The sequence below is a fragment of the Stegostoma tigrinum genome, chromosome 38 (genome assembly GCF_030684315.1).
Source record: "Stegostoma tigrinum isolate sSteTig4 chromosome 38, sSteTig4.hap1, whole genome shotgun sequence".
NCBI lineage: Eukaryota > Metazoa > Chordata > Chondrichthyes > Orectolobiformes > Stegostomatidae > Stegostoma > Stegostoma tigrinum.
This window is the reverse complement of record NC_081391.1, coordinates 3,034,291-3,057,732: the sequence shown is the minus strand read 5'-3', so window position 1 is coordinate 3,057,732 and position 23,442 is coordinate 3,034,291. Positions and strand designations below refer to the sequence as shown.

At 38.9% G+C, this 23,442-nt stretch overlaps 1 protein-coding gene and 1 pseudogene across 6 annotated transcripts in view; both read right to left on the bottom strand.

The window, feature by feature from the left end:
- LOC125446972 (putative RNA-binding protein Luc7-like 2) overlaps positions 1-22,186 on the bottom strand; it is a 71,621-nt gene extending 49,435 nt beyond the window's left edge. For 3 of the 6 annotated variants that reach the window (XM_048521018.2, XM_048521019.2, XM_059640585.1), the window contains exon 1: positions 21,877-22,186. In XM_048521018.2, coding sequence (XP_048376975.1) covers positions 21,877-21,937 — 61 coding nt within the window. In that variant the 5' untranslated portion in view covers positions 21,938-22,186. Of the gene's footprint in view, positions 1-4,262; positions 4,334-20,233; positions 20,323-21,876 lie in introns of all 6 variants that reach the window. The other 3 variants (XM_059640583.1, XM_048521021.2, XM_059640586.1) reach the window with 3 other exon arrangements.
- Positions 5,684-7,691, bottom strand: LOC125446974 (ATPase GET3-like; annotated as a pseudogene).
- Positions 22,187-23,442: the final 1,256 nt, after the last annotated feature.

Genomic DNA, 23,442 nt, shown 5'->3' with positions numbered 1-23,442 from the left:
AAAATCCACCATCATTCAGTTGCTGTGCCAAATTGGTAAATCTAAAGTATGCAACACTATTTTCATCTTTGACAACACTGCAAAAAACTACCCAATTAGACAGGCAACTACATTAAAACACAAAACAGTCACTCAAAATAAACTCAACAGTGTACAAATTATGATGCAATATTCTACTTCAAAGTGATTGGACAGTAAAATCACATTGCTGGGTTTATATTATATTGATCAAATCAATTTTAATTGTTTAGAACAATAAGAGTGCTCTACTGAGAGAAGTGCATCGGAGCACAACTTTTTTTATATGCCTTCATGAGATATGATCGCCACTGGCTAGGCCAGGAATGGTTAACCCCTAATTGCCCTCAGGATGGTGATGGTTTGATGCCTTCTTGAACCACCAACGTCCATGTAGTGTATATATATCCACAATGCTGGCATGGAGCTTTGTCAGGAATAGCACTGTGGATGACTTGGAGAGGAACTTGCGGGTGGTGGGTATTTATGTGCATCTACTTATCTTTCCAGATGGCACAGGCCACGAATTTGGAAAGTGTTGTCAAAAGAACATAATTGAGTACTGCTGTGCACCTTGTAGATAATACACACCACTGGTACCATGCATCAATGGTGAAGGGAGTGAGTGTTTTAAGATGTGAATAGAGTATAAATCAAGCTGCTTTGTCCAGGATGTTGGAAGTGCATTCATCTTGGTAACTGGATAATATTCCATCACATTCCTGACTTGTGCCTTGCAGATGGCAATAGGCTTTGGCAAGTAAGGTGAGTAACTTGCCACAAAATTCTCAGCCACTAATCTGTGCTTTTGTAACCACAGTATTTATATGGCTAGTCTAATTCAATTTTTGGTCAATAATAACTCAGAATATTGATTGTGGGGCGTTTTGAGATGGTCACCAAATGTCAAAGGGGGTGGCTAGCCTCTGTCTTGTTGGAGATGGTCATGACATGGCCCTTGAATGCGGCGAATATTGCTTGTCACTTATCAGCCCAAGCCTGAATTTTGTCAAGGTTTTGCTGCATATGGATAGGGCCAGATTCAGTCTCAGAAGTCCCAAATAGTAGTGAGCATTGCTGATTGTACTTCTAACCTTCTGCAGGGAAGCAGCTAGAAATTGCTGGACCTACCACACTACCTTGAGGAACTCCAGCAGCAATACATGGGGTTGGAATGACTAGCCTTCAATAACCAGTACCATCCATCTTTGTGCTAAACTGGACTGCAACAAGTGGAGAACACCCCCTCCACCTCCCTTATTCCCACTGACTGCAGAATCTAGTGCCAATTATTTCTCACTGTCAAGCAAAATGTGTTCAACTGATTGCAGACAGTATCTGTAATGATAGGGACGTCAGAAGCATCATCACAAATGCTCATCTTACACTGATGTCTTGAATTACCCTAAGTGAGGATGAGAATGTTTGAGAAACTTCCTCTTCCAGTGAGATGTTTATTGGTCCACCATCATTTTAATTAAATCTGCTGTCTAAGACTGCTTAGCTGTCTACAGCATTCTGCTTCTGTTATTTGGCATGCAAGTCATTTAGTTCTAGATTCACCAGGTTGACAGCTCATATTTTTGTATATCTGGGATTGTTTCTGGCATACTCTTGTGCACTCTTTATTGAACTAAGTCCCATGGCTTGGTGTAAACGGTACAGGCTGTGACAATTCTGCTTCATTCTTTCACGTGATGTGGGCAGCACTAGCGAGGCCATCTCTAATTACCTATGAGCTGAGCGGACATGTCACAGGGTAGCTGAGAGTCAACCACATTGTTCTGGGTTCGCAATCACACCTGCCACATCAGGTAAAGCAGACTGGGCAGATTTTGCCTCCTAAAGCACACTGGAGATCTACATGTACCTTTATGAGAAGTGATGACAGCATAACTGTCACCATTACTAGGGTAGCTGTTAATTCCTGATTTACTAATTAACTGAACATGGTCATAAGTCACAAACTATAGCAAGTGCATCCCAGACGCACAAAGAATGGCCTTTATAGGGTCAATAGAAAAAGGGAAACAATTTTACAGTTGCACTTAACCAACAAATGTACCCAATAACATTGCTGTGCAACATATATTATTAGCACAATGTCAAGCCTTGTTTGATGCCAATGTATCAAACTATTGTATATAACAGTTCTACATATTTTTTTCTTCAAATGAAATTTGGGTGTGTAATGTCCTTGGCAATCATGACACTACTCACTGAGTAGTTCAATTTTATTAATGTTTAATAACTGGTCTTGAGTGACTATGACAGCAAGACCATTAACTGAATAAATCTACTGCTAAATTCTTACACTGTTGCAGTTAAGGCCACTTGATTTAAAGCTGGGCTATTGCAAAACATCAATTTTAAAAAAAAAGTTACAGATCCTCTTTATTACAGAAAGCACCCCAGATGGTTAGGAACTTACAGGAAGTTCTGGAGAATGCCATGCATCAATATCAGATGATTATCCACTCCCATCCACCCCTCAATTCCTCCATCACTTGCATTACATGATTGAGTAAATTCCATTGCTCATTATTTCTTCCAGATCCACTGGATGAGCAATTTGTCGTGTAAATGGCATTAAAAAAAATTTCTTTTAACATGAATGAACAGAATGTAAGTTGCATGTCTTTAGAAAGACAGTGAATTTCTCTCCCAGCTTAGTCTCCACGTGGAGAGGGTTGAGATGCACATTACAGAATTTTGGAAAGGGACAATTTCCGCTTGTGTAGCTGGAGTGAAAAAGGCACAAAACCACTGAATGTTTTCAACTTCTAGAGAGAAAATTGCCAGTCAGGAGTGATGCTATTATTTTCAATTGCACCTAAACCAGGAGCACTCTTGTGAAAAAACACAGGTCATTATGAACTCTGATTGAGGGAAATCCCATTGTTTTCATTTTCTTCATATATCTAACAAATTGATCAAAGTACTTATGGCGAAGTTTTTCTATACTGGTTCGCATTCACAATACACAATTTTAGAAACACTAAACAAGGATGTCAATTCCAGGATCAGAGTGTCAGATCCAAGTAGACTCAAGGAGCAAAAAAAACTAGAACTAAGGATACTGGAACTAAAATACAACATGAAGAAAATCACCTCATGGACCAGCAAAAACATTAGTTGAATTTTCTGGGAGCAATGGATGTGCCCAGACATAGTTCTGCAACAGAGACCAAATCTGTGTATTTATTGTGATGAATCTGTGCAGTTTTGTCCATTAGAAATTTTCAAATATTTATTTCGCAGAAACCAAATCAGATCACTGCTCCTCAGCACATCTGAAAACTTTGGATACAATTGACTAGAACAGTCAACTCAAAAGATCATCTCTACCTTTACTCTGCAGAAAAGCATGCCAGTAGGATGTATATGAATACAGCTGATCAGTCTGTAAAACTTGCCCTGTCCTGCATGGCTGCACTCAAATGAGGGAGAGAAGAAACTGTGTTCCCACAATGATATACAGTCATAATTTCTTGGATAGTCCATGTCCATTTTCATGTGCAGCTGATGGAACAAACACAAAATTCTCTCAGACATGACATGGCAAGATTTTCCAGATTTGTATCAACAGGATTTAATTAAGGTTGTGCCTTCATTACAACAGCTGGGATAACACTAATGGCTATTCTACTTGTCTGGCCTATCAATGTGATTTTAGTCAGAGTATTATCGTCATTACTTTTAAAGTACAACTTGACTCAAAATGAATGTTAATTTCAGATTAAGCAACTTTGTAGGCTTTTCGTTTTGGGCCTGGATCTACAGCTGCATTGCACACCCAAGCCAATTCATGTTTAGTATCACCATCTCCGATAAAGAAATAACTTCAGTGAGTGAAAATCCAATTCTAATGACCCAATAAACAGCAAATTTGCATTCAAACCCATTGCAATAATAGGTGGCAAATCCTGACCAAATTTGTTTCTTGATATGAGCAAACATTGCAATTAAATCACAGACTGTATCTAGCAAATAGGTGTCCCAGTTTAAATCTAGTGGTCTCAAATTGCTGCATGCAGGTTAGCAGTAGTGTCTTTTCTATTGAATGCCCCAAAACTGAAGTAAACCTACATATCAAATTGGTCTGGCCAGAGTTGCTACTGCATTGCAGTTTATTCATTTTCCACTGTTGTGTACACTGTATCTTTGTATATTGCAGCTATGAAAATTGACTGTTTCCCTGTCCACATTTATTAACACAGCTGGAAAAATTAGTCATGACTCACGGCTCGATGAACGCGGGGTGTTTCTGTAACTCCCTTGCAGATTGAAGTAGGCAGGCAAAGATACACTGAACCTTTATAAATAAAACAAGGGGCCAAATTGTTCAGTTTGTATAGGAAAAAAAAGAGTAACGCCCAGCAAATTCAACAAAGCATCTAACTGCAATATTACATGTCCTGGAGGGAGGAAAAAAAATAAGCTTTGTAATTATATGCAACCCAAATGCTTTAAATAAAGAAGGAGTCTTTTCCTTCCATTAAATAATTAAATTTTGACTTGCTGTAATTGACAGTTGAGTTTTACAGACCGTTCCACATTTTTCCCAATTACTGTAACTATTAAGCATACTAAGTCAATTCTGACTTCTCACCACCCCAAAAAACCACAAAGTAACATTTCAAATCTGTTACTGAATCAAAGCTGGAAGAGGGAGGAGATAATTCTGCAACCTCGCACTGCCAAGTATGTACTCAAAATCAGTGTGACTTTTAACTGTAGCATGGGATTTCCACTGCCCCTACATTACAACCATTTATCTTCTTTAAAGAACTATTAGGAACATAGTTCAATGGATGACTTTACACAGGTTGCTCAAAGAAATTTTTAAGAAGTTGTGGGATTATATGGCTTTGATCATTTCTATTTAAGGCTCATCACAGAACACTTAACATCGATGAATCAATTCACAACAAATTCAGCAAAAATTCATACTTTCTTCTGAAAATATATTTCAGTACAACATGTTAGTGTAGAAACCTTTCGTACATCTACATTGTTTCGCTGAATCAATTCTGGTGTCCAGGTTCTACCTGTCATGATGCAGCAATGTGCTTTGAATAACAGTAAAGTTGACTTTAGAAAATTCTCCAGAAACATTCAACACTTTTTCTGCTTTACCATTTCATTCCACTAAATTCATTAATGGGATTTGACTCATCCTGCACTGACACTTTCATAATCTATATTTTACCAGTTTTGTGAATCAAAAACTACACAATTATGAGACTCCCAGCTTTAAAGATAAAAATTTCTAAAGACCAGCAACAACACAAAAGTGAATTGTACCTATGGCATTGAAATTCCTGAAAGCTGCTAATACATACTCGTCATAAGATAATAAAGTGTGAAGCTGGATGAACACAGCAGGCCAAGCAGCATCTCGGGAGCACAAAAGCTGACGTTTCAGGCCTAGACCCTTCTTCAGAGGGGTCTAGGCCCGAAACATCAGCTTTTGTGCTCCTGAGATGCTGCTTGGCCTGCTGTGTTCATCCAGCTTCACACTTTGTCATCTTGGATTCTCCAGCATCTGCAGTTCCCATTATCACCAATACACACTCGTCAAACTGCAGTGTGCTATTTAAAACTACCGGGTTGGTTAGTAGCTGCAGTAAAACCTACATTAAATTTTTTTTACTTTGCTCACAATGCCTGACAACTTTTTCCATTAATTCCTTTGCTCGAATTTATACAGAAACTGCCATCACAAACATAGAACATAACAGCACAATACAGGCCCTTCGGCCCTCGATGTTGTGCCGAACTGTCATACCGATCTCAAGCCCATCTAACCAACACTATTCCATGTATGTCCATATGCTTATCCAATGACGACTTAAACGTACCTAAAGTTTTCGAATCTACTACTGTTGCAGGCAAAGCGTTCCATTCCCTTACTACTCTTGAGTAAAGAAACTACCTCTGACATCTGTCCTATATCTTTCACCCCTCAATTTAAAGCTATTTTTTTTCTTTTTTGCTTGTGTCAAAGCATTTAATGGGCTACTTTCATAATACTATTTTTAGGTAGCAGCATCTATGGAAAGGAATAGGGCAGGGGTGGGTAGCAGGAAAGGGGTCACTGTGGCTTCCTAAATCAATTGTTGCTTCTGTAGTAAACCAATCACTTCATTTCGAGGTGTTCAACTGGATAAGCAGCCACAGTTAAGTGAACTGCTGGTAGGAGGAGAATTATAGAGAATGCATTGGGTCCTCAAGACATAGGGTCACTTGAAAACAGGACAGACAACCATTAAAGAGGAGGGAAAGAATCTGAAGCAGTTAATCACAGAATAAAGCTGTAGATATATAATGCTCTGTTCTACAACTTTGACACAACCTCTTGAGATCACAATGCAAAAATCACCTCCTTAAAGTTACAATAACCAGAAATCAAAAACCAATCGAAACAATTAATAACATCCACACATTCCTTCCCCAAGCTCCTTCCTACAAACATAGTGTTAATAAATTACAAATCTTGGATCTCTTTGCATCAGTCTTGAAATGGAATGAGGGAAGTCTATTCATTTACTCGGTGGCTTGTAAGGCTCAAGCAGGAGTTTAGAGAAAGTGTTGACTTTGTCAGTGCCCCTGACTTCATGAGGTAACAACGGGAGTTTCACAATGTGAAAATCTTCATACAAATCTTCCATCTGGTCTAGATATTTGGATTGGATTTTGTGTCGAGCCTCACACATCTTGCATGATTTCTCCCCAGGGTCTGGAAATACTAAGTGGTTTACAATTATGTTGTGGCTGTCAATTTTACACTTGACCAACTCTTGAATTAGTCGTTCTGTCTTGTATAAAGACTGAAACTCAGCAATGCAAACACAGATAAAGGTGGTCTGCTCCGGGTCTTTAAACTGTTCACCCAGTGAACGAATGACGCGTAAGGTCCCCTCCAGCTTCGAAGCAAGTTGATCTGTGTTCATGTCACCGAGTCCAAGCATACTGCACATCTGTGAAATGAAAGGGCTGATCTGGTTTTTAATTTGCATTTGTCTACCAAGTCCTCTCTCAACAATAGTTGGAAAGTTCAGAAGTTGTAATGTGTGCCCTGTTGGTGCTGTCAAAACACCACTACTGACAAATTCATGCCTTTCACCAACCTCATTACTTCAGCATAGCTCATAGCTTCATCAATGCCAGGGAATGCGCTCATTGCTTCCTGTATCATCATCTTACCCATGCTTAGCACATGATCTTCCTCAAAAAATTCATCAGGTAATTCTGCCACTCCCAGGCTTGGGTCAATTTCCATAGCAAACTGATTATCATAGCCTTTCACCTTTGCTGGTACTTTTGAGAATTTCTGATCAAATGCATCAGAGACATTATGAGCTGAATTGGTAGAAATGATCAGCACACTCTCCCGAACCACCGCCAACTGCACAGCCAAACTACTTCTGCACGTGGTTTTGCCCACGCCTCCTTTCCCACCCACAAAGATCCACTTGAGGGACTTCTGCTCGATGATATTACACAGGGTGGATTCCAGGGGCTCCACATCTATAGCATTCTCAAACTCCTCGTCCATCGCCGCCGCCATCTCGGGTATTACCACGTGACTGAGAATCGATTGAGGGAAAGAAACCCCGCGACCCCGAACTTCTTAATTTATTTGTCGTTAATTTTTAAATAATTACATGCTGAGCCAGTAGGCGGGCTATTTTAGCATTATCAAAAGACAGGAAAGGACCGGAGGAATTTTTCTTCACATTCGTGACATTCCGCGCCCCAAAACTCCACTTGTTTGCTGCATTCATGCCCTTTCATTATTGATGATTGTCAATAAATACTGGCCCTGCCAGTGATTAATCTATCTTGTGAATGTAAAAAGCAACTTAGGAATTCATAACAAACGTGAAAAAAAGACAGATTGTAAACTCGAATCAAATCAATTTGGTGTGATTTGGTTTTGTTTACCTCAACCATTGCTTCATTTGATGACTACAATTAGCTGTGACTTCCCAAGTGCAATACTATGAGAGATCAACTAATGTGAGAAGCATTTCTAAACCACAAGTGTACAAAGCATGGCAAAGTAAAGCTGTGCAATTCAGACACGAGCCACTTGGAGCTGAACAGGAATACAGATGCAGATTTCTGAATGTTGGTTTAAAAATGAGCAACAGACATGCCTGGGCACGTGCTCTCAATATGCATTTGTGTGGTGTACACAGTTATATGTTCATACTTCTGAAGAATTGTTGATAAATATTAAGATAAAAACACAGTGTTTTTGATGGTTGCACATATTTTACTTCTTTGGTGATACAGGTATTCCATGAGTTTAGGTGTTTCTCTTTTATTAAAAGAATGTTACCATCGTTCCACCTGTAACTTGCCAGCATTTCCTACTGGACAATGCCAATTTAAAGAGAAAAAAAATCTAATCACTTGTGGAGACTTCAGTTCAAACCTTCTGAGGAAAGTAACTAAACAGAGGCAGTGTTCTGAATACTTTGAACAGTTATCTACTTCTTAAAGGGCCTATTAATTTCTAGATTTCAGCTAATGGGTATTACAACAAACAGCTTGATTTTCATCTCAGGATAGTAGGTGGAATACATCAGTGTTTGGTAACTCAGCATTCTATCACATTTTTCCTCCACTTGAGAGAGAGAGTGTGTGTGCATGTGACAGCGGAATTGTTGGGTAGGAATAGGGCAGGTAAAAGAAATTTCAAAGACATTTGTTCCGATCGGCGCAAAATTTTGATAATCTTTAGAAGCCAGAATATTTGCTTTCTTTATATGGAGAATTCATTTTGCTTTGCCCTTCCATAACCCGGAAAATGCAAAGCGACATGAACAACAAATTTACGCAATCAATTTCATGGACCAACTAAACACAAGACAATCCATTTAAACAAGCATCAAAGACAAACATTTCTGTATATGTACTTCCATATATTTATGAAAAAAAACTCTGCTCAGTAAAAAATAACCCACATACTTAGCAACTAAATGTCCTACCAAATGGAATGATAGATAGGCTTGAACAATGCTCAGTGAACTTTATCAAAAGGCAAGTGCTTTGTCTCAGTAATGGCTGATGGGCTCAAACATAAATACCACATCCAAACAGGCACTTTCATTGAGGGTTTTAATATAGAAGCTTTCCACAAACCAGACCATCTACCTTTGATGGATGGACACGGATTTGGTCAGGTTGACCATTTAAGATCAAATTAGTGGATGCTCTCAGCAAAATTATCAAATGTGACATGGCACTCATAACTGTCCTTCCTGTCAGTTCAGAGTTAGATCTTCTATGATCAAATATTAGAAATGACTAAAAAGTCTGTTTCTCAGTGACTGAAACTGCATAGGAATTTACTCTTGAATTCTACACAAGATTTAACACTCAGCAATGCTGCCTCTGAACACAATCAGTCAGAATGTCTTACATACCAAATCACCAACACTCCCTTCAAAATTTCATTGTTGAATGTCACATCTTTAAATATTTCCATACAGTTGCTGTGCATTATGTCGTTTAAGCTGGAACAAGACCTGCATGGTTTCTTCCAGGCTGGTGTCCGATCACGTACAATTTATCAGGAAAAGATGCTTGTGATACAACACTGTTGGTCCAGAATATGATTTCACACAGATGTGTTCTTTCAGGAATAGTGGTCCATTAAAAAGAAAAGTACCAATTAACAGCGCCAAATGCCAACATGCAGCTCAGATCATCCTGCACAAGGACAGAAGTTCCATTTAACACAAGCAGCAGTTACAAGGGCATGACATCTATTTACAAACAATCCAAAAGAGTTCTGTTTTAATGTATCATAGCGGATCGGGGTCTGTACAAAGACCCAAGAACCACATAATACATTCATATCCAATCCCTTAAAAATGACTGATATCAGCTGAAGGATCCATTCATAATACTGTTTCCTATTTTTATTCTTGAGACTTTTCTAGTTAGTGATCCAGTAACAAGGTAGAGGACTTACTGGTTTGATCTAAAATTATAAATATCTATACATGATTAGTTTATTAAATTACTCTGGTTACACTTTCTATTTTGGTAAGCCAATATTCAAGTTAGGAACTCCCAAATGCAAAATAAAGCTTATTGTATCTACACAAAAATTATGTCCTAACCTCTAATCTCAGAAGTCAACTGCACAACAGTAAATGTGAATTTTCCACCTCCTACACTGTATTTTGACTAACACAACGCCAATTAGTCAGCATTTGGATCTTATTGTGAATTGAAACTTCTTCCACGACTTTGACCCTCCATATCACCAATATCCTCCATCCTCTCAATCCTGAGAGATATTCGTACTCCTCGAATTTTGGACTCTATACATTGCTTCCAGCCAACCAAGTTCACAGTACTCTACAATCAACTCATGACTTTCGAAATGCTATTACTGGTATTCTGTAGTCATACACGACAGTCAATCTGCACAAAACAAACATCCAGAAAACAAAAATGAATATTAACAGAGATAACACAGTGTGAGGCTGGATGAACAGAGCAGGCCAAGCAGCATCAGAGGAGCAGGAAAGCTGATGTTTCAGGTCTGAACCCGAAACGTCAGCTTTCCTGTTCCTCTGACACTGCTTGGCCTGCTCTGTTCATCCAGTTTGACACCGTGTTATCTCAGATTCTCCAGCATTGGCAGTTCCTACTATCCCTAAGAATATTAACAGATAACTTGTTTATGGTGGTTAATTGAAGAAGAATTATCAACCAAGATGCCCACAGAACTCCCTGTTTACCTTTGAATTTTCTTTAAATCCTTTGAAGCCTCAGTTTAATTTTCACCCAGAAGACAATGCAGTATTTACCCTGCCAAGATCATATGTTTAAGTTTGTTTTGGAATTTGAGCTCATCGAATTCTGACTCACAGGCTAGAATACTACCAAATCAAGCAAAAACTTCCATGCAAGAAGAATTCCAGCTCAGGCTGCTAGCTATTTATTACAAAAGGTGCAGCAGGCTGTGTGGACAGTAGTTGTTCTAATGCTGTGTGGGTAATACCTTGTCCCAAAAGGAACATACCTGAGGACTACATTCTGAGAAAAAGAGACAACTCAACTTATTTGTCTAAAATAACTACAATTCAAAAACTGATATAAAAATAAATCAGGCATCTAAAGAGGAATATTAGTTTTTTGTGGGCTGATTCAGGTTGTCATGTAGTTATTGTGTTAAACCCATAAACAAATATGGCATAATTATAACATCAGTTTAACAGGAGATATCTAACTGCACACAAAATTTAATCCAAGTCATTATTGTCAGTGACAGGCACCTATTCCTGATCTGTGACTTATCCATCAGATGTATAATTGTTGTGAACCAAGGTAACCCACTTCCCCTCTGTTTTAGACAAAGTTGACACTTCATCGAACGAAATTACGTATCTACTTTTTTTTGAAAATTTAAATAAAAGTGTGAAAAAAAGTGTAAGTGGGAATTGGGATGCATGGGAGATAGGATCCAAATACATTAAAGAGAAAAATAAATGCTTTTCAACAGCAGAGAGGATTGGCAAAAACAGCAAAGTAGTCTTTCAAAAAGGAGTCATTGATATGAAGAAAAAAAGGAGTGGGGTTATGGCTAAGCACACACAGATGAAGATTATGTGGTAAGACCTGATCATGAAGGATGTGAAGGTGCAAACAATATTGGTGAAGTAACTGGTGAATAGCAAGCACAGGGGCAGTCACAGCATAAGCTTTGGCATGTTGGATGAGTTGTTGTTTTTCTGTTAGAAAGAAACTTGTCAAGAAAGCTACTTGAGAAATCAGGTCTGAAGGTACTAAAGTTGTGGAAAAGCAAACAAAAATTCTGATGGTGCATCAGATGTGGAGGCTGAACGTGGGATAAAGATGTGCATCAAGATTCAGAGCACTAAGGTCCTATTTAAACTGTAAGTCAGAGAAATTAGTGAAAGTAAAGATCTGTGGCAAACAGGTGTTTGCTGGAGGCCAAAGGATGATTTCAGTTTTACCAAGACTCAGCAAAAGTGCTTGTATTTTCAAAACATCTCAAAAAGACCCAACCAAAAAGTACAATTGATATGTAAGTCATGTCATTTTTAAGAAGAGCTGTTGTGCGTCCTTCATTTGTTTCTCTCCTGGAACATCATATTGTGTTACTAAAAATTCTATTAAGCACCTTCTGTTAGTGACTTCTAACTGATGGGCTTATAGTTAATAAAAACCAAAAAGAACTGTGGATGCTATAAATCAGAGACAAAAATAGAAACTGCTGGAAAAGCTCAGCAGATCTGGCAGCAAGAGGGCAGAAATCAGAGTTAATGTTTTGGGTTGAGTGACCCTTCCTCAAAACTATTTTGAGGAAGGGTCACTCAACCCAAAACGTTAACTTTGATTTCTCTGCACAGATGCTGCCAGACCTGCTGAGCTTTTCCAGCAATTTCTATTTTTGGGCTTACAGTTATCTGCTTTTTTTTTTAAATAAAAGGCTAATCACATTAAACTGTTTCACGTCTACAGGAACCACTGCAGGGTGCAGTGCGCTTTTAAAATAATGGGTTAGCTGTATGTATAGCATGTGTCCAACCTCTGAGGTCCCTTGAGTGACTATTACCTGGCCAGGTAACTCTACCATTTTAAATCCAAAATAATATATTCATCTTGTTTATAACTATTATCATCTTTGAAATTTTCCATTTCAATAGTCAAGCATCATCTTCCAAAAGTGATGGCCAATACAATCAATTAATAATTATGGTACATCCACTTTATAACCATTCTCTGAACATCCATCCATAGTCCCTGAGAGTCTCCAACACTTCTCTGATTATTCACATAACCGAAAAGGCTTTCTCAATTCCTTCCAGAATTCTATGATATTTTTTCATCAGACTATGGGTTGATCTAAAGCAACCTTTTGTTTTGTTATTCTTTAAACTCTGCTGAGTATTAGATGTGTTTCATTTAAAACACCTTGAATTTACCTAACACCCAGAACTGAGTAAAATGTAACACAGAACTATTTGCTTACATTTTATGTCTTTTAAAAACAAGACACACACCTTCGCTTTTTCATGCAAACTTCCCCCTTTCTTTCATTTTTAAAAACCATCTTTGAAGGGATGCAAGCAACATTGGTAAGGCCAACATATGTAACTGAACTTGTGCTGAGTGGTAATTCCAAAGGGTCCTGTGGGTCTGCAGCTACATGTTGGCCAGATCAGGCAAGGCTGGCTGAGTGACTTCCCTTAAGAGCATGAATAAGCCAGATAGGTTTTTACATCAATTAATGTTAGTTGTCCTGTTAACCTCTAAGGCTAGCTTTTATTCCATTTGCTGTAGCAGGATTTGAACTGGTGTTTAGAACTGAGCAGAATTGGATCATCAGGCAGGCAAAAAAGTCAGTTGCAAAACTGTAGTAATATGCATAAGGCATCCTTTACTGTTCGGAGTAGTGAAGAGATTGTTTTTGAAATTTGTTTTTAAATGTGTCCTTAAGAATTAGCCTGGTTCTTTGGAAAATAGTCCAAACACATTACCATCCCGCCACCATCTTCCCATGTATTTGATCTTGGATCTACCTTTCTTCTAGATTGGTTTCATTGCCATCCAGTAGGGGTTCAAATTTTCCCATTCCAAACTGTCTGCCATTTTACAGAATTTGCTCTTCTGAAATCTCGTGCAGGTTGCAAGTTCCATCCATCAGAATCATCTAACGTTGCGGTCACGGTCACCCAGACGTTTCTCCACACCAGACAGATGACCAGGGTCATTATTAAATGTTAGATCTAATATATGATTAACCTTAGCCTTATCTATTATCCCTATTTTGTTAAACATACTGGGACAAGAAAGATTTCTTACTTCAACATTTATTTCAATTGCACTTTACACAGGGGGTAAACCAACATGCCACTGAACTCCAGAAAAATTTAAAGCACCAATAAAAGTTGGCATTTCACACTAAGACTATTTGCAATCAGTTTCCATATTCATTAAGTACAGATGTCTGACCTGCGATCTCCAAAAATCATCAATAATCAGTTCTGAAGAAGTTATAACAGATTTGAAACACTAACTCTTCTTTCTCTCTCTGCAAATGAGTTTCTCCAGCACTTTGATTTTATTCCAGACTTCCAGCGTTCACAGTACTTCGTTTTTTATATCACTAATTAGGCCCTAGTTGGATTATTTGAACATAATGGGCAAAATAAAGTCTCCCCTAGCTGTTAGATTTTCACAGTTAACATTGGTAACACATACACTCTTCTGAGTTCCTCTATTTTCTTTGAACTACTTGTAATCTTTTCAGTGAATTTCTGCCTCACAGCTTTCATCAAACTAATTCTCAAAAATGCTTAACACATCCAATTTTTCCAACACTATATATAAGGTTACAATTCTAACAACGTGTTCACAACATGCCTAATACATACAAAAAACAATTTAAAATCTCACATCAACTTACTTTGATTTATTCATCACTCCTGCATGCTTCCTGTATTCATCGTGTGTTTAAAATATATTTAATATTCTAGGTCAGTAAAACTACCTATAAATATTTTTATTTTGTTTCCTTTCTTAACTAGTTTAAACATTTTCTAAAATTGAGTGATACCTTTTGCCAGCTTTTGCAATCCCAGACATTTAGACAGAATTCATCTAATCAATGGAACTTCTCTCTATTATCAATAAAGTGGAACTTTGTTTTATAAAGTTCCCAAGGCCAGCTGTTAAATCTAATGACATAACTGTTTGTCTCCTGCAATCTGGGTCCTCATCAGTCTGTTTCGGAGTCAATGCTGTGGGCAGTGTGGAAGACCGATGGAAGAATAATGAACAGGATTCTTTACTCCAAAACAACATGTTCCGGGATGAGAGAGAAAAATGGGGTGTAGATTCAGTAGTTGAATACAGGGATGGATTTTTCCTAAGGAAAGTATGGTAGGATCTGATAGATAAGCAGGGCCGCATAGAAAAGTTGACAAGGTTCGTAAAAAAACGGGCAAAAGATGGAAACAAAACAAAAATAGGGCAGTCACTGAGATAGCTTCATGGATGATATGAGAAAACTATGGGCATGTAGTCAGGCATGGTGTCAGCTGGCAGCAAATTGATAAAAGAAACACCAGGACAGCCAGAAAAGATAACTCATTTGACACAACAGCAGGAACTAAGCTCCTTGAATTTTATGTTCAAGGTGAAATTGGAGGATGAATAGGTGACAGACAAAAACAGTAGTCAGTCATGAAAGAGATAGCTTTGAGTTGTCGATACTAACCAAGAAAGTACAATGACAATTTGGCTCTGGTCTAGAGGTCAAGGATAAAGAAGGTGGTAGCCAAACAGATTTGATGTTCTACACTGTCCTGCCTTTTTCCATTCTCTAAATTACAATCCATGAATGAACAAAGGCTCATAATGCAGAAACCAACGTGACTGGAATAAATAAGAGAATCATTAAAAAATGAGAGCTGATGCCAAGTGTGACTTTGAAAACTTGAAAGAAGCATTGAGAAATAAGACAGTCAACGGTTTTGGAGTCCTGAAAGAGTGAGAATGACTCCAAATTTGACAGTTCACCGGAATGAACTTTCGCCAAGGAATTTAGTTCAAACAGTAAAAAACCGTTCTTATTACCACCATGGTATCTCACAAAATGACAATGAAAAGTGTTGTAGAAAATAATTTTCCTTTGCAAATTGTGTCAAAGAGGTTAAGTGAAGCCTTCAACATCAGAATCACCAACAAATCTGATATGAAATTCAGTAGGCACACCTTTCACCAAAGATGCTGAAAATGTGAAACTTGCTAATACAGGGAGTGTTGAAGCAAATATGGATGCATTCAAGGAAAACTAGACAAAGTGGCAAAGGAGAGAAGAGTTGGTAGATCTAGATGAGAAACGATGAGTGGAGGCTGACATGAAGAATAAAAACTGCACAGATTGGATGGGTCAAAAGGTCAGTTTCTGTATGTATATCCCACTTTAAAAATTCATTAGTGTAAACTTTTGTAGTAAATTTTGGAACAGCCGGACAGACACTGTTTACAACTTGAACAAGCTTCTGCAAGTTCCACTAGACATTAGAACACATCACAGTAAAACACACAGAATTACATGTCCAATGAATAACATTAATAGCTAGACAGTAGTAAAACAGCAGTAGCTACACTCACTTCCCTTATTTTCTCCATTGTAATTTTCTCTTCCTTGAGGAAAAAAATGCGACACCACAGTAGAACTTCAAGCATAAATCATAAACTTAGTATTTAATTAATGCTAATTAAATGAGCAACAAACAAGATAGAATGGATAAACATTAGGCCAAATTAGGCCAGGAAAACTCCTAGAAGATTCTTATGTCCAAAAGATTCTCGACTCCAAAACATCGGCATAAACGTCATTAGTGAAAGAATGGTGTTACCACTGAAACTTTAAAACTAAAAACATCCACCAGATCAATTTTTATTCACAATTTGATGAAAAGTCAGCTCAACCCAAAATGTGAACTATTTCTCTCTCCACAGATACCACAGGCCTCAGTAATCCTACCGTATTAAGTTTCAATCCCCACTGCTCCAGTTTTTTTTATTTGCCCACTTATGTAGTACTTTATGAATTGGTTTTTGTCAGTAATAAGGTACGTTACGAGCCAGATCATTTTCATCCACCATCCTGGTGATGACATCCAATCAATCAGGTTATGACATAGCTCCTAAGATGCACCAATACAACATTCAGTGACCTGTGCTATATAAATCTTTGACTACGAACAATTCATTTTTTTCCCCATTCTTGTATGAGATGTGGGCATCACTATCAAGGCTAGCATTTGTGGCCCAACCCTAGTTGTCCTTTAACAGAGTGGCTCTCAAGGCTATTTCAGGGTCAATCATATTATAGACAATAGACGATAGGTGGTGGAGTAGGCCATTCGGGCCTTCAAGCCAGCACCACCATTCATTATGATCATGGCTGATCATCCACAATCAGTATCCTGTTCCTGCCTTATCCCCATAACCCTTGATTCCACTATCTTTAAGAGCTCCATCCATCTCTTTCTTGAAAGTATCCAGAGAGTTGGCCTCCACTATCTTCTTGGGCAGAGCATTCCATATATATACACCACTCTCTGGGTGAAGAAGTTTCTCCTCAACTCTGTTCTAAATGGCCTACCCCTTATTTTTAAACTGTGTCCTCTGGTTCTGGAATCACCCATCAGCAGAAACATGCTTCCTGCCTCCACAGTGTCCAATCCCTTAATAATCTTATACGCCTCAATCAGATCCCCTCTCATCCTTCAAAACTCAAGTGTATACAAGCCCAGTCGCTCCAATCTTTCAACATATGATAGTCCTGCCATTCTGGGAATTGACCTCGTGAACCTACGCTGCAATCCCTCAATAGCAAGAATGTCCTTCCTCAAATTTGGAGACCAAAACTGCACACAATACTCCAGGTGCGGTCTCACCAGGGCCCTGTAGAGCTGCAGAAGGACCTCTTTGCTCCTATACTCAATTCATCTTGTTATGAAGGCCAGCATGCTATTAGCTTTCTTCACTGCCTGCTGTACTGGTTACTGCTTTGTAGGCACTTGCAGGTCAGACCAAGTGAGGACAGCAGATTTTCTTCCCCAAAAAGAACATTAATAGATCAAATAGATTTTACAATTGATGGCTGCCGTTAGACTACCTTTTAATTTCAGATTTTTATTGAATTCAAATTTCACCATCTGCCAAGGCAAGATTTGAGCCTATGTCCTCAGAACAACAGCTTGAAGTTCTTAATTACCGGCCCAATGACATTATCACTAAGCCACTGCCTCCTATCTCAGTAAAATGTACTGACTCCAGCTTGTGCACTGTTATCCTTTCTTAGAGGTTCAGTTATTTTGAAAACAAGTCTTTGCCCAATCCATTAAAATGATGGTAATGGTCTAAAAGGCTGAATGCCCTATTCCAATGATAATTTGGTTTGTAATAATTGTTACCCCACTACATTCGTCACTGTTGACTTTTAGGAACTATTTCAGATATTCACCAGCCTCAACAAACAACAACTTTGGAATGTTAAAGAGATAGGATGGTTCATTGAAATGGTTAACATAAACTTGCTTCCATGAGATGACATCCTCCGCCGTTTGGTGAAGCCTCATTTTTGCACATCATTCCTTCTGTACAGCCGGGGAAATAACGCCAAAGTTTCAGAAAACTCTGTTTCTGCTTCACAAATTTCCCTGGATTAGGCTTAATTACAACTAAAATTACAGAATCAATGCCATATAAAAATAAGGACTGGCTGTATACTTTTGAGTTGGAGATCGAATTAACTTTCTGACCCCTGATTCATATATCCACACATGATCTGAAATTCATTTGATTCTCTGTTAAATTTTTAAAAATGTATAATTCATTCATTAATGTGGATTAAATTTATTCCAGAATTGAAACATTCACCCCAAGCTGTATTGCATCACTGTGAAGTCTTTCAACATTTTTAAAGCACCCTAAGTTCTTATTTTGTGGGGTATTTTACCTTTCCTATTAGAATTATTTTAAATAAATGCACGACAATTATATTTCATTTGATCTTCAAGACAAAAAAAATTGTGGTAATGGGAGCCAGGAATAATATACATAATATAAATTAAAAATCACGAATTGTGAATTGACAAATCAGTGCTCCTCCTAAGCCTGAGATTCAAGACTGTAACATCATTCTCTCAATATATGCTTTTTGCTGGATTTAACAAAAATCAAAGAAACCAAAAGAAAATTACTACTTTTAGTTTACAATTTGTCAATGCTTGTTCACTTAATAGAATTACTAAAAATGAAGAACTTTATAAATATGGATATTTAGAAGATATTTTGGTGCGTATTTTCTCAATAAGATGAAAACAAAACTATGACACACAAATATAACGTTCATCTGAATTTCAAATAGAAGGGTGGAGAGGAGAGACGAGACATCCAATTAGATTGTTTGCTTTGTGAATACAGGTGGTGAAATTGAAAACAGTACTCATCGCGACATGGATCACCTCAAGGTGAGAAGTGACAAAATCCTAAGCTATAATGTTCAGTAGTGAAATTATTCATTATCGCGATCTAAAAAATAGACTGCAGATCTGGGGTTCTGAATCTGCAAGTGCATGAAACTATGCACGAGGCAATACCAAGATAGCTACATGCAATTATTTATTAAGCCATGACAAATTAACTAGCCTTTGGGTGGTTTTAACTCGCAGGACCAGTAGAATATTGGCCAAGTTACATTTACCTTGAAAGGTTAGCCTGGCATGACATACACCTGAGCGTGCCAATCATTAAGTGCATTTGTCAAACATTTTTTAACAGAGCAATTGGCTTAAAGAATTCTTATTCCACATGAAAAATTTCTAAATACAGAGAAAAAAGATTGTGGATCCAACCATTAAATTCTACCATACCTTGCTTTAATAATAAACTTCAACAAAATAAACTTACAGCATTATTGACTTCAGTCAATTAGCTGAGCTGTACAACATGGCAGGAATTGCATACCAAGAAAACGTGCTATAAAGACTCAACAGGTGTTACAGCATCGGTAAAAAGAAAGTTATTGTTTCACGTCTAGATGAAACTTCTGATGAAAAGTCAGTTCAACCTGAAACGTGAACTGTTTCTCTCTCCACAGCTGCAACTGACCTCAGTATGCCCAGCACTACTTGCTTTTATTTTAGATTTCCAGCATCCGGAGTATCTTGCCTTTGAACAGGACTTGCTTAGGCTTTATTGTTTGGGCTAATTTGGATTACAAGAGTTAGATGTACTTTTCAGGATCAGACTCATCTTGTGAGTGGAAATCCCTATTAAAAAATGAATACGAAAATTTCCATCGCTTACCAGCAAACAAACCTAAAGATCCCAAAACCTGCATCTTGTGATGCAACGAATTTCAAACGAAGTTTTCAAAGAAAACTTACTTGTTTTTCTCATTTTAGTGCACTTTTGACAAACAAATGTATTTTTAGGACATCTCCATATTCCCTCTGTGAATTAGGTAAAATGATTAATCAAAACAGCAGTTATCCCTAATCAGAAATTAGTATAGTTCTAGAATACAATTTACTTCTCATTACATTCTCAAGTAATGTTACTTGGGAATTATCAGATTGTCTTCACTAGTGACAGACAAATGGAGTTATGGTGACTTTAAAAGAGGGACTCTCACCACTTCAGTTGTATGTGTGTTAATTTAGTTCCCTCATACCGTTGGTAACTCCTCTCCAAGCCATTTACCCCCGATGTCTTCAGCACTCACTGTTTAAACAAAGATTTAGAAAGACAAAAGAAATATAGAAAAAAATCAAAGGGTTATCAAATGCTGGACCTAATCCTTGCTAACTGGTTGCTTTCTAAATTTTTTTTGGCCCTAATGATGCAATAGAGACTTTATGATTGTTCATACACGGAGTATGATCCATAGCGTTGCAGAAAGATACAGATCAAGATCAGAAATTAAAAAAACCTTCGCCCAAGTCAGATATTTCATCAGTGCATGGGATTTGAAGTCATATTGATCACCTAAGAATGATTTCAAAGACAATGGTGATGACTGTACCAGTTAAACAAGAAGGCTGTAAGTACTGTATGAATCTTGTCATTGATAACAACCATGAAACTACATAAAGGTACTTTGGACACAATGCATGTGTTTAATGACTCTTGAGGGGAGGAGACCAAGCAAAGAATGGAACAGTCCAACTGCTGGTCCCTAGAGACTTCTCCTTTGAACATTAACACATTTGCACATTGTGTTTTTTACTCTGTAATGACCCAAAAAACTAGGAACAGAGTAGCAGCAACTTACAGCCAGCATATCATGTGTCACAGGTGTATGATAAAGTTTATTTGCGAGATGCAAAAAAAAAGTGGAAGCTTTATTATAGATGAAACCACTTGGAAACATGAACTAAAATGGGAATTGCAAAAGAGAGATATTAACTTGTAAATCAAAAGAAAATTACTCTACCACACAACTCCAGAAATAATTCCAGATTTTGTCTTCCCAAACTTCTTTCATAATCTCCCTTGATCTTGAATTTGTAAATGCATGCCCTACATGACTACGTGATCAAGGAGGAGTGATGAACCAGATCAATGGAAGCTGCCCCTTGTGAAGGTATAATTCCCGACAGAGAGAAAGGCAAAGAACTGACTCAAAAACAGAAATTACTTGCAAAACTCAGGCTGCGTGACTGCATTGGTGGGAGGAAAACAGTTAATGCTTCATGCCCGGAAACTTTTCATCTGCTTTCCTCCTACAGATGCTGTCAAACCTGCTGAGTGTTGCCAGCAATTTTGTGTCTTTGTTTCAAATTTATGTCAACGGCAGTTCTTTATTTCATTTTAAAGACCTGACTCACCCACCTCAGGAACCATCACCTGAGGCATCCCCAAGTCTCCATGACCCACCCAACACCATAGCCTCAGACACCAATTGGCTGACCCCTGCCCCATCAATGACCATTTAGGCGCCGAATCGTGCCCCCCGCCAGGCCCCTCCTTCCTCCATGCATTGGCCGTTTACCAGCGCGCACGTCCCCATTGGCGTAGACTGCCGGCACTGCAGGTAAAGGCCGCCACCCATTGGACAAGTCCACAGTCACTCCGGCAAGACGCCGCCACCCATTGGCCGAGTCGCGCCCGTCATGCACGTGGGGCGGGGCACCAGGGCGGAGCCAGGGGGACTCTCGGCTGCTTTCCACCATATTGGCCGGATTCTTCACAGCGGACATGTTTACTGCGATTCAACAAGGAAACATTCGGTTTTCAACAGTAGTAAGGATAAATGTTTGCCATTAACGCGCTTACCGTCCCTGGACGTCCCCATGAGCTGGTCGAGCATAGCTCGCATTTGGGCCTGTGCCGACATTTTTTTTCCTCTGGCTTTTACAGGATCCGCCGCACAATTTTTTTTAAAGCCGGGAAAAAAACAGATACCGCTAGCTACTAAAGTGGTCCGATTTGCTGCAGATTTTTTTGTTTCCTTTTAAAACGTCCAAAGCTACTGGTTTGCATCGAGGTTTATTTTATTTTTCCGCCTCTTGTTTTGGCTCCAGCTCTGCGCCCTCGTCTCGAGCCGCTCGGCCGGAACTGACGTCACGGCCAACGGCCCCGGCTCGTGACGGGGACGCCACCAAGTTCAAAAATTGCATGGGGAGGGGAGGGGACCAGGCAAATAATGGAACAGTCCGACTGTTGCAACTGCTGGTTCCTAGACACTTCTCCTTTTGGACTTTGTGTATTTTACTCTGTAACGACCCAAAATTCTTGCAAGTGGCATCTTCCTCCTCTTTGGGACGGGGGAGGGGGCGAGAGCGAGAGACCAGTTAAAGGGGCAAGCTCATTGGAATTAATGATTGGTGAACAAAATAAATTCCAAAATCTTCCTACCCCATCATTTCTGGTAACAGCTAACCCAACTGGCAGGAAACCTTATGTTGGAAATGGTTGGCAATGAGTTTACCATGATCCACCAGCTTCCTTGTCAGAGCTTCTCTGCTCTGCTTGTTCTTTTTCCTTTTCTTTCCCCTTTGTTATCTTCTCTCCTCTCGGCATCGGAGCTGGCAGCAAGTCCAGAGCTGCAAGTCCTGTAGCCGTGCACGGGCTGCGAGCTCCAGAGCAGCGCGGGGAAGAGCCCCACAGCAGCATATAGGGAAGTAGCCCTGGAGCATGGCACAGGCAGTGAGTCGCAGGGGCCAGTGGTACATGCGGGAGATGGCAGCCTGAGAGCAACACAAGGGCTGAGGTACAGCATGACTCACCTTGTTGCTGCTGAGTGCCGGTGAGGAGTGGACTGGAGGCTGGAGTGATGCAGGACAATTGCTGGATTTGGGCCTGGCGGCATGTGCTGAGCTTCTGTTATTGGACTGTAATTTAAAACCTTATCACTTTGTGTTAGCTACATCTGCAAGTAATGCTTATACTTTCCTTTAATGCTGTTTGGATAAGAACACTTTTTTTCAACTCTGTAAGATTTGTACCCAGGTACTTGTATGGAAGATGACGCCGTTAAAAGGCAGTCATTGGAAAAAGTTTCCACTGTGCTCCTATACCTCTGTATTGTAGTACAAGTGACCATAATGGATTTTCTTTATTGTACATTCCCCACAGATGCTACATGGTGATGTGATTAAATCTTTGCTGTACATTTGTCCCCATTATATGTTTGAATGCAACAATATCCAATTTCGGTTGTCAAGGGGCAAGTAATCATCATGCCACAAATGCCAGGTACTGCCCATCTCCAATAAGAGATGATGTAGCAACTGCCCCTCTGTCAATAAATAGCATTAGCAGCACTGAATCCGCCACACTCATCCTGCTAGGGGTTGCCATTGATAATAAACTCAGCGACGATAAGAGCTGGTCGGAGTA